A 12,323-nucleotide genomic window follows, 5' to 3' on the forward strand; every position below is an offset into this window, starting at 1 on the left:
ATGGTGCAGGAGGAGCTGAGAGCTCTACATCTTCATCTGAAGGCTGCAAGGAGAAGACTGACTTCCAGGCAGCTAGGATGAGGGTCTGAAAGCCCACTTCCACAGTGACACACCTAGTCCAACAGGGCCACACCCTCTAACAGTGCCCCTCCCTGGGCTGAGCATATACAGACCACCACACCTGCTGTCTACTTTGAGCGGTGATGATGTATAAATTGCCACAGTTAAAATGGTCAGGCAGGGGACGAAGTCACCAGAGGTTGGGTGGGAGAGGACAGGCGCCACATGACCTACATGTGTGAGGTCCCCCAAGAATAAAACCCCTAGAGACAGAGGCGGATGCATGTATTCCAATTATCAACTCCCGTTACCCACAGAGAGGCTCACAACTGTATGTGACTCCAGTTCCAGGGTATCCAATGCCTTCTTCAGACCTCTGGGGGCTCCAGGCATACATGTAGTACACATATATACATGGAAAAAAAAACCTCATTTATATAAAATAAATCTAAAAAAAAAGTATTAGAATTGTTTTAAGGGGGTTAAGCTGGTAAATTTTGTGTAATATATCTCGGGCACTCATGGCTGCCTCTGCAAAAGGAGCCATCACCTCTTCCTGGCTTCCTCAAGGAGCCTAGGTGTCAAGAGTGAGGGCTCCTTTCTTCTCTGCCTCAGATCCCCTCCTGTGGGTGACTAGGATACCTACCTCCTCTCCTCTCCTCTTCTCTCTTCTCCCCTCCTCTCCTTCCCTCCCCTCTCCATTCCTCTTCTCTTTTTTACTTTATTTTTCTTCAATGAATTTATTTATTCATTCTAAATCTGAATTGCTGCCCCTCCAGACCCTCCACCAACCCTGTGGCCTCTTTTCTTGAGCTCTGCTGAGAGTTCATAGGACAGGGTGGGAGTGCTGGGTAGAGTTGGGATCCTGGGGTGGCCACTGCAACCTATAGGCCAGTCCCACATTCTCTTGCACACACAAAGGGTGTCTGTCCACTGCACACACAGAGGGTATCTGTACACCGCACACATGCACAGGGTGTCTGTCCACTGCTCACACGCAGGGTGTCTGTCAACCACACACACGCAAGGTGTCTGTTCACTGCATGCACATAGGCTGTCCACATAGGCTGTCTGTCCACTGCACACACACAGGGTGTCTGTCCACTGCACACACACACAGGGTGTCTGTCCACTGCACACACACAGGGTGTCTGTCCACTGCACACACACAGGGTGTCTGTCCACTGCACACACACAGGGTGTCTGTCCACTGCACACATACAGGGTGTCTGTCCACTGCACGCATGCCCAGAATTGTCATTGAGCTTTCTCTGCAGTTTGCAGATGGCGTGTACCTGGTTCTACTCCTGGGCCTCCTTGAAGACTACTTTGTACCCCTCCACAACTTCTACCTGACCCCTGACAGCTTTGACCAGAAGGTAAGTGCCTTGTCTCTTGGGAATGGCCCAGCCATGCTCCCTGGGGGAGATAGAAGGGATGTCCCTTGGTGGCAATGGGCAACTTCAGCTCCTCGGCATTCTTTAGAACGTGAAGCCACACAACTTCTGGGATTCAATCTGAGCTCTCTGGAGTCAGACTGAGAAACCCCTTAGTGGCATGCACGCCACTGTATGATGCAAGTGCGTTGCTTGGTCATGTCCCTGACATGTCTTTCCCACAGGCTAATATTGTTTTTAATGACACTGGTCACAGCTCCCCCCTGAGTTTCCCCATTTTGGGAGCCTCCAAATGTCATGTCCCAGGATGACACACATGTGACTTTGCAGCATGTGGCTCCTGCTTCGAGCGCTTGGCTACATCAATTTGCTCCTGTTTTTCCTCCTGCCACATTGGGCTTTTTCTCAAATATTTACAATAGTCCTTCTGAATCTGCTGGGGATGGGTTCTGGGGCCCCCTTGGGTACCAAAGCAGGCAGATGCTCAAGTCCCACATGTGAAATGTCGTATAAAGCATAAAGCCTACACGCTTCCTCCTGTAGATGTTAAATCCTGTCTGGTGGCTTATGATATGTAATGCAAATATGCAAATGATATGCAAAGTAGCCCCTTTCTATATTGTTAGGGAGCAACAGTAGAGGATGTGTGTTCAATATGCTGCAGAACCCCAGACACTGTCTGTCTGCTATTGATGTCATCTGAAGCAGTGTGTGTGTGTGCGTGTGCACATGCACACGCACACGTATCTGTATGCATGTGTCTGTATATGTGTACATGTATGTCTCTCTGGGTCTATATATACATGACTGTGTGTGTCAATGTGTGTACTTATGTATGTGTGCATATGCCTGTGCATAAGCATGTGTGTATATATATGTGTCTCTATGTTCATGAGTGTGTATACATATAAGTATGTATGTGTATTCATTTATAAAACTATGCATGTCTATATATGTATATATATATGTGCTTATGTACTTATGTATATAAGTGTCCTCATATATACCTGTGTGTATATATGTGTGTGTGTCCTCATATATGCCTCTGTGTGTGTGTACATATGTGTATGTATGTGTACACGTGTGTATGTATGTGTTTGTGCGTATATATGTCTGTATATATGTGTGTGTGGTGGGACTGTGTGTATGTATATTTTATTTTTGAGGTTGGTTTCCTAGAACATTCCTCCTGCAGGGCCCAGTGGGTGGGGCCGTGAGTGTGTCCCTGTGTCTTCTCTTCCTGTGCTCTCTGTCCTTCTCAGGCTCCCTGCAGTTAGGTCTGTCACTGAAGAGTTAGTGCCTCACTTCTGGGGACTTGGCAGAAACTAGTCTGGGTTGCTTTGGACTCATGGCACCTGCCACTTTATTTTTCCAAAGTGCGAGGCCCATGAGGCACGGAGGCAGACGGTGGCAACGGCGGTGGGAGCCAGGGTAACAGCAGAGAACGGGCCAGTGTTTATCAATCTGCCGGTTCCTGGCACCAAGCAGTCTGTCTGCTCGTGGCCAAATGTCGTTCCTAGCGTGCCTGCAGAGATAGAATTGGGCAGATTAGAGAGGTCTTGGCATGTTGGAGTCCACACTGGGGATGGAGGGAGATCGAATACAGTGAGGAATGAGCGGAGCTCGTCAGGACCACGGGGCTGTTGCAGTTGTAGAAGCCAGAGGTTAGACTGTCTGGTGAACAGGTTCATGCAGATCCAGGCCCCTACATGGCTGCATTATCTCTGGGAAATTGTGTTTTTCTTTAAATTAATAAGGAGACCGATGAGACCAGTGGATTTAAGCAGTAGAACTGAGTCTTTGTCCAAACAAGTCTTTGTACAGATGGCAGTAAGTATACTCCTCTGTGGATGAACCGTCTATGCAGGCCGCTGCCCTGACCTACAAATCAAGGACACCTCTGCTGATGAGCACACAGCGAGAGGGCCCTCCCGCTCTCCAGGGAGATGGGAGGTCAGGGAGTCGGACTCTACAGGCGTCTGGGGCCTCCTCCTCAGGCAGGCTTGAGGACTTGTAGTCACATACCTGTTCTGACCTCTTCCTCCCCGGGGGTAGTGGTGAGGGTTGTCACAGGCATGAGTGCCACGCCTCTATGAACCTGTATATCTGTCTCCTAGTCCCAAGGGAGGACCACGCCCTGCACTGAGGCGGGCAGCGTCTCTCATCAGCTCTGTGGCTTGAAGCTGAGGGTCCTTTGCTCTGACCCCAGGCATCTTGGTGGCATCTCAAGAGCGCTAAAGGAGGCAAAGATTTGGCAAGCAGAGTAGGGGGTGTCTGAGGGGGTGCCCCCTCAAGCATCGCAGAAGCAGGTATCTTTAACCAAAGATATTAGGCTGGGGTCTGTCGTTCGGTTGGCAGAGCACTTGGCTAGCAGACACACACCCTGGGTTCGATCCCTGGCACTGTGTAAACAGGCACAGTGAGAAGCATCATAAGCATCAGTAATCCCCGCACTTGACAGGTGGAGGCAGGAAGATTAGAAGGTCAAAGTTATCTTCCTGTGCTTAGTTTGAGGACAGCCTGGGCTAAAGGAGACTGTCTCAGATCAGAAAACATAAAGTCAAGAGCAAGCAACATTTAGGTTGGAGGAATAGCTCAGACGCAGAGCTTGCGCCCACTGTACAGGAAACCCAGGGTTCACGCTCAGCACTGGGGTGGGAGTGTGGGGTGGGGGTGGGGTGAGCCACAGGACTGGGCAGCTCAGACCCTGCAGGTCCTTGCCTTCTGTTAATTCATAATTGACATTTTAAGGGCTGGCATTCCTGGCTCACTCACAGTAGAGTGACAGACAGTGCCACTACTGGAGAGACAGTTGGTCACTATGAACCCTAAGGCCTGTCCAGCTGGCCTCTATGCATTTGCTGGTTTGCTGGTCCGTCTTCCTACCCTCCTGTGCTCAGGGCGGGTGGAGGCTGCACGTGGTTTGCTTGGTCTTGACTCCTGTGGACTTTAAATAAGACCAAGAGTCTCCCACTTGGAGCTTCTCCAGCCTTCAGCAGAATGAAAACCTCAGTCGAGTGTTCAGTTGGATAGACAGGGCAGGGCAGGGTGGTCAGGCAGACAGAAGTGAGGGGGACCAGGGCCAGGAATCTGCATGCTGGTCCTTGAGCTAAGCTCAATTCCAATAAGGTTCCCCAGTTGCCTCGAGGGTAGTGTACCCCCACAGAGACACAGCTAGGCCTCCAGGAATGCCCGGCTTGTCCAACTCTTTGGTTATCTGATAAGGTAGCATGAGGCTACCCTGTGCACAGAGGAAGCACCCTCAGGGGCTGAGCACCTTTGCAAGGGACTTGTCTTCCTTCAGCCTCAGTTTCCCAGTCTGTCATTTCTCACCATGTGGTAGATACTGGCTCAGAGGGAGCACTTGGCTATGAGTCCTGTGTGGAGGACGACAGGCTGGGAGTCGTCATTCTTCTATCATTCTTCCAGATCCCTGACGAGGGGAGGAAGAGCTGCTGAGTTATCCCCATGGATACCCCCTGTGTGTGCCTTCCCTGTGTCCTGTGCTGTGTCCTAGTGGGCTTTGTACAGAGAGAAAGAGTCAGTCTTTTCCACATAGAAGGAAGGATTGTGTGGACACGGTGCGGAGCAGGGGATGTGGACCTTACTAGCAGTGACCCTGCTCCTGTCTCTCCCCTGGTAGGTGCACAACGTGGCCTTTGCCTTTGAACTGATGCTGGACGGAGGACTCAAGAAGCCCAAGGCACGCCCTGAAGGTAACCCCCCCTCCCCAGCTCCAAGCATAAGAGAGAGGAATAGGATGTGTCGGGGCCCCAGGCAACCTGCACGGCCTGTGGCTAGGTGGCAGGCAATACAGCCCGCAGTTCCTGAGTCTGTCCTCTTCAGTCAATGCTGTCTGTTTCTTTTTGCAGATGTGGTGAACTTGGATCTCAAGTCCACTCTGCGTGTCCTTTACACACTGTTCACCAAGTACAAGGACGTGGAGTGACGGAGCCACTGATCTTTCAGGGACAAATGCTAAGCACGAAAAAACGGGTGCATCCATCCCTGGTCCCTGCTTTCTCAGCAAACATCTCCCCAGGGAGGCCGCAGGCTTCTCAGGCCCAGCTGTGAGATGCCTCTGCTCCCTGCTCCCTGCCTGGTTTGGTTTTAAATCCTTTCCCCGTGTGGTTTTCTAGCTGGTTAGGTCGTTGAGAACTTGGTGCTTCAGATAGCCTCTCTGGTTTGAGGTCTCACTTCCTCTTTTTCTCTGCTTCCCTTGAACGATGAAAAGAACAGAGGCCCAGCCTAGGCCTCAGCTGGAGAGGGCTGTCCACCTGTGCTCCAGCCCACGGAGCAATTACTGCAACAGCCCTGGCTCCAGGGACTCCGCCCCGTTTGTCCTCAGGAATCCCCTGGGCTGGGCTCTCCTTGGAAGCAGGGTCTCGGCCTCAGTAAAAAGATCCTCTCAGTTTTTCACTCCTGAGTCTCAGAAGATTCAGCCTCCTGACACGTGTCTCCACCCCCATCCGTCTTGCGGTTTGCTGCTTTTAACTGACCTTTTACACGAACTCTCAGGACCCAGAATGCCTTGGGGCCCCAGGGCGGCTCTTACAGGGCATGTCTGGGGCTCTTGCTGGCTCTGAATGTGCAGCTGAGCTGGCTTGGAGTCGAAACCTTCCGTCTCTGAGGCCCTGTTAGGGAATGGACACATTTTTAGAGACTTTACAAGAGGGTGGGAATCCATTACGAGGACTGCCTGACCACAGGCTACCGGCAGCCAGAATTACAGGGGCGTGCATCTGGCGGCTCTGGAGGCCAAGGGTAGGAGATGGAGGTGCTAGCAGGGCCTTTCTCTGCTTTCACACCACTCCTCCTCCTCTGTTAGTTTCCTCTTCATTCTGAAGTGGAACCATCCCCTGTATGACCTCGCTGACCCCATGATATCTCCCTCCGACCAGCCAGGAGTAGGTTTGTGGGGTGTGTCTCAGCGGGCAGTGGGACATATGAAATGTCCACATCCCTCCTAGATGGCATCCTCCTGCCTCTCACCTGCCTTCCAGCAGCATTCATGGCAGCTACAGGGAGCCTTCCTTTCCTGATTCCCACCTTACCACAAACCAGGGCTGTGGGGAGAGGTGTTGCTACTGAACTAACTGAACGCCAACAGTGATGTTCCAGGAAACAGTTTAATATCTTCTCTTGGTTCCACTGTGGCTAAGCTGGGGACGGGGCTTGGAATAGCCTCTCAGGTGGAGGAGGCTTCCCAGCAGGGGAGAGAGATAATTAAAACGGCATTACCGGGTCTCCCTGTGGGATGCGGTGACATTAAAGGGCCACACTGACAAAATACCCGGGACTGGAAGGTTCTGTGCTTGCCTTCCTCGCAGACACAGAACCACAGCGGCATCTGGGAAATGCTGGGACTGGTTTCCTCTGCTCTTAGATGCAAAGACCTATGGTGCAGAAGGGAGGGAAAGGACTGGTCTGGGAGGGGTGGTGGCTTCCTGGGGTTCCCAATCTGGAGGACAGGAGTCCTGCTTGGAATCCAAGCAGGCTCCCTTGCCTGAGGCAGAACTTGAGAAGCCAGGATTCCTAGAAGGCGTGACCTCCCCAACTGACTGAGCATGGAGGTGTGGTTCTCACACACCAGTGAAGGGCTGTCCTTGCTGTCCCCTCACTGTGGAGCTGGCATTTATACCATAGCCTGGACAAAGACACCAATAGCTGTCTAGGCCAACTTCAGGGCTGCTTGTGTAAGGCAAGACTTTCTTCAGAGAACAAAGGGAGATCCCCCCCCCCCAACACACACACACAAAATGACCTCAACTAACCAGTGCCACCCCAAACCTTCCCATTCTCCCTGGGGGCCCCCTGGAATGCAGATACTTCTCTTTGAGCTGTTAATTCAAGGACCTTCTGGAACCTTCTACTGCTTGGATCTTCATTCTCTCCTGATATTGTTGAGAGCTCCGGCCACTAAAACCGGTAGAAATGTCATCATCTGTCACTCCCATGGGGTCTTGAGGAAGGGACAGGCAAGTCTGCACCCCCCTGCCCCCAGGTCTGCAGGCCAGGGCTGGGTTCCTCCCTTCTGTCCCACACTGATTAGCATGTCCCTCCAGCTCTCCAGCCCTCTGTGGACCTGCAGGCAGCTCTTGTGCCACCTTTGCACCCAGTTGTGCAAGTCCTGAGCTCAGGGCCTCCCACCCAGTCCTTCCTCATCGCCCGGCAAAGGGGGATCTTATATCCAGGCAGCCAAATCCGTGACACACACCCCCTCCCCGTGCGGCATCGCTTCATTGTCTTTTTAATTGTTTAAAGCAATGTGTCCTTTGGATTTCTGGATATTAAATAAAAACCACTAAACCCCCGGCTGTGCTTTGATCAGACCCTCCTGGCAGACAGCAGGGCCGGCCGTGCTTGCAACAGCTCAAACTCGTGGCTTCCTGTACCAGACGTTCAGGCGGGAGACGCGGCTGCGGGTGTCACAATGTACTCCGACTTACTACGATACACCAGCTGGCCTCTGGCTCCTCACAGGGCGGCTGCTCACACATTTCCTGCCCCTTCTCCCTGCCCAGAACTGGGGCTGCTTCATTTCAAATGGCCAGGCTGGCTTGAACTCTCCCCTCTGATGCTACCAGGCAGAGGCTGAAGGAAGAGACTGGTGAGGAGCAGAAGGGCTGGGGGATGGGCCCCCTGCTCTCTCTGTGGAAGGACTAGGAAGTCAAAGCCAGCCTGTAATGGCGACCTCAACTTGGCATTTTTGTAGCCCCTCCCTACATTTTCTCTATGGAGTGATGCTCACTGGGAAACCAAGAGTTCAAGGCCAGCCTGGCTTACATAGTTCAGGGTAGCCTGAGCTATAGAGTGAGAGCCTGCCCCAAAACAGTTTCCCTTACCCACGAATGCATAGCTGGCCCGGACAGCAAGTCAATGATATATTTAAACAGACAGACTAGGGTTGGGAGATGGCCCGTGGGTGAGGTGCTTGTTGGGTAGTTGGGAAGACCTGAGTTTTAATCTCCAGCTTTATCTGCTGGGTGTGGTATTGACAGTCCACAATCCAAAGTTGAGACAGAATCTCTGGAAACCCAGGGGCCAGCTACCCTGGTGAACACAGCATGGGACATCACAGCTCCTGAGAGCTGACACCTGAGGTTGTCCTCTGACTGTTACACACATGCCATGACCTTTGTGTGCCCTGAGTCACAGCAAAAAGAACATGTGTGCATACACATAGGCTTTTTTAAAAAGGCTAGCTAAAAAGGACAAACTGTGACTGGGAAGGACTTAGGCATCGCATGGGCTTTCGGGCTCTAGGCCGGCTTTGTTTTTTTCAGTGACTGCTCGTAGGTTAGTTTGCCAGAGCCTTCCAATTGTGAGGGAGAGAAACCAACCATCTTCAATACCATGTCCCTAGGCGATGTGTTGTAATGTCTGGATTAGCTCTCACAATTCTGAACTATCAGCCTGTTGTGGAGGCCTGGCTCGCTCCTGACATCCTACAGCTCACCACACAAGAAAGAATTAGTGTCTCCAAATGTTACCGTGCTCAGTCCAGGACACCCTGAGGTAAACTGCCAGTTCCTGAGGTGGTCAGTTCATCTTGACTTCTTTTGTCCAGGCTTTATCTGTTCCTATTAATGCCAAGGAAATCTGTTTCCTTGGCAGCTGGGGCCACAGATCCCTTGGTAGAGTTCTTGGCTAGATACTTCAGGTCTTTGTTTAGGAGGCTGAGACAGGGAGGGAGCCTTGAGTTGAAGAGCTATATCAAACCCCAACACTGTATAATCAGACATGGTGGCATAGGTCTATAACAGCCCCACAGGGGTGGAGGCAGGAGGATCAGGGGTTCAAGATTACCCTGTGCTATGCAGTGAGTTCAAAGCTAGCCTGGGCTACATGAGACCCTGTTTAAGGAAAAAGGTGTGTTTGTGTGTGTGTGTGTGTGTGTGTGTGTGTGTATGATGTCTCAGTTTGCTTTCTATTGCTGTGATAAACACTGGAGCCAACCTGCAGAAGAAAGGATTCATCTCAGCTTAAACTTTTCCGTGACACTTCTTCCCTGAAAGAAGGAAGACACATAGATACTAAAGTGGGGCAGGAACTCGGAGGCAGGAACTGAAGCACACGCTGCAGAGAGACACTGCTTACTGGCTGGCTCTTCATGGCTTGCTCAGCCCTCTTATAGAATCCAGGGCCACCTGCCCAGGGGTGACACTGACCACAGCGGGCTAGCCCCTGACGCATCAATTATGAATCAAAAAAATGTCCCACCGGCCAGTCTGGTAGAGGTGTTTAGTCAGTGGAGCCTCTCTCTTCCCAGGTGATTCTGTTTGTATCAAGTTGACTCAGGAATGTGTCAAGGTGGGGAAAAAAAAAAACCCAAACCCCTAATTAGCACGTACTAGACACCAGTGTTTTGAGATCAGCTGTGACATGTGGTCTCTCCAGGGATCTTCTGATTGGTTCTTCTCAGCGGGTCTTTTTCTGGGGTTTGGGAGGTGGGTCCTAATTGATCAAAGCCACTGAATTCGAAAGAGAAGGCTGAGTCCTGGATCAGGAGACTGTATGGATGATTCCTGGTAAACTAGGGTGACAGGGCACAGCAGGGCGTGGTTGTGTTGGAGCTCAAAGCCAGCTCAGAGGAGAACCCAGAGCTGAGGGCTCGGTCGTCTGCCCAGGCCTTTTTATCCCTTAATTCTCACAGAAAGGTTTTGTTCCGTTCTCCCAGGCTGATTGTTGTCAGGTTCCCGGTGAAGCCTCCTAGTTCAGGAGCCTCTGGGCTTGTGTGGGGTCCCTCCTTCCTTTGTCGCCTGTCTGGAGATTGTGGCCACAGGGAATTCAGACAAGGAAGGGGCCACATGCTGTGACCTGTACAAGCTCCCCCAGACTAGAGCTGGGCCACTGCTGCCCTGGGACAACCTCTTAGAGCTGGAAAGGTGAGGCCGGTTGTGGAGGCCCCATCTTTGAGCTTCAGGAAGTTACTGTCAACACCATCAGGGGTAGTCTTTGCACTGGGCAAGGTGTGGGGACCCCTATATAGGCCCCACACAGAAGGAACTATTTATTGAACATCTACTCTGTGTCATACTTGCTCATGAACTCCGCATTTGTGATGAAGGTTGTTGGAGGCTGGCTCTGTGTGTGTCTCTCCCCGTTGACCACGGAACATTTTGACTCACTGGCTTTGTGGGCTGACATATCAAATGTCACGCAGTGCCTGGTGAACAATTCAGAGGCCGTGGTTGCTTGGGGTACTGTCTTGGTTTTGTTTTCTGTTGTTATGACAAGACGTCTAAGACAGTAATTTATAAAACACAGAGGTGGGTTTGGCTCCTGGTCCTTGAGGTTGGGGGCGCATTCCCCAGCAGTATTGACATCAGTTATGAACTTTCCAGGACAAGAGGGCAGAGCGCATCTTACGGAGATGCAGAATAAGAATTCTTGCTTGGGTCCCTCCTTTTCCTTACAGCACAGAGCCTGAAAACCCCACTTTTAGAACTTCATCCAATCCTGCTTCTCTCCCTTAAGCCCCGCCTCCAGACACCATTAGCGTGTGACTAGGGTTCAGTCTTGACTTGTGAACTTTCTGTAAGGGACACATTCAAGCCACAGTCTGTTCAGGTTTTAGCCTAGACTAGGACTGCTAGCAAGCTGTTTGGGGCTGGGGGGTTGACTTTCAACAGGAGGGAGTTATGAAATAATTGGGCACCATTGTGCCCACAGCTCTGAAGCCAGGACTGAGGCATCTCACTGTCCACTGTCCAACATCCTGGTGTACTTCGCATACAGGGAGCCTCCATAGACTCACCGGCTCAGAAGAACCAGGTGCCTGTGCGGTGGGCACTACTACTATGGTCAGGTGTAGATCTTCTGTCTCCAGTAGGCAGCCTTGCAAGCACTGAGGTCCACGCATGGTATACATGGCCTTGCCTTGTCTTCTAAAGAGCCTCTGTTACCAAGCACGAAGCCTCCTCCTTAGCTGCAAGAGAAGGGTCAATCAACCCTTACAGTTACATTTGGAGGGATTGTCCTTAGAGTTCTAGACAAGTAGATCTCTAGAGGGCCATGGACTAGCATACAGATGTCCCCACAAGGCATCTAGAACAAGGCTGTCCACTGTTGTCGTGCCAGAGGATTTATAAACAGAATGTTCAGGGCGCACTGGGTGGATAGATAGTCTCTCATAGACAGCAATGAGGACCCTGAACACTCTGACTGCCCCGCGCACCGGAAGGTGTGGTCCACATGTGGGAGACTTACCTGCTGTGGCTTGCCCACTGGCTCTTGTTGACTTGATAGCAGCCATAACGGAGAAGAGCTAGGTGTTTCGTGGATGATGTCATCCATCTCTGCCGCTGCAGTCTCTGTGTGTGTGTATGTGTGTGTGCACGCGCCCATGCGCACATGTGCATGTGTGTTTGTGTGTGTGTGCATGTGTATGCGCACGCGTGCACGTGTGCGTGTGCATGCATGTGTGTGTTTGTGTGTGTGCGTGTGCCCGCATGTGTATGTGCATGTGCGTGTGTATGTGTGTGCATGCGTGTGTGTGTATGTGCATGCGTGTATGTGTGTGCATGTGTGTGTGTGTATGTGTATGCGTGTGTGTGTGTGCGTGTGTGTGTGTGTGTGTGTGTGTGTGTGTGTGTATTGCCTGCCTAGCCCTGTGAGAGCACCTGTTTTCTGGACTGACTTGGATCAAGAATCACTCTTGCTGCCTAAGTGTCACGTGAGGAGCTCTGGTAAGAAGATCCCACAGAAGCAGCTGAAGCCCTTGGAGCCCTACTGGTGAGGTTCACTCTCCATCTTTTTCTGCAGAGGCAGTAGATGCACCCGTGGAGCTCTAATTTGCTCTTCAGATTGGGCAAAGATGGAGATCTCAAGGCCAATATATATAAAATATATATTGGGGAGGGG

General features: G+C 51.5%; 1 protein-coding gene across 3 annotated transcripts in view; it reads left to right on the forward strand.

The window, feature by feature from the left end:
• The window catches only part of Parvb (parvin beta), an 84,476-nt gene extending 76,705 nt beyond the window's left edge, over window positions 1-7,771 (forward strand). For all 3 annotated transcript variants that reach the window (XM_052160749.1, XM_052160748.1, XM_052160750.1), the window contains exons 11-13: window positions 1,338-1,439; window positions 5,101-5,173; window positions 5,330-7,771. In XM_052160749.1, the coding sequence (XP_052016709.1) occupies window positions 1,338-1,439; window positions 5,101-5,173; window positions 5,330-5,406 (252 nt within the window). In that variant the 3' untranslated portion in view covers window positions 5,407-7,771. The remainder of the gene's footprint in view (window positions 1-1,337; window positions 1,440-5,100; window positions 5,174-5,329) is intronic.
• The last annotated feature ends 4,552 nt before the right edge of the window (window positions 7,772-12,323 follow it).

This window comes from Apodemus sylvaticus, chromosome 17 (genome assembly GCF_947179515.1).
Source record: "Apodemus sylvaticus chromosome 17, mApoSyl1.1, whole genome shotgun sequence".
Lineage (NCBI taxonomy): Eukaryota > Metazoa > Chordata > Mammalia > Rodentia > Muridae > Apodemus > Apodemus sylvaticus.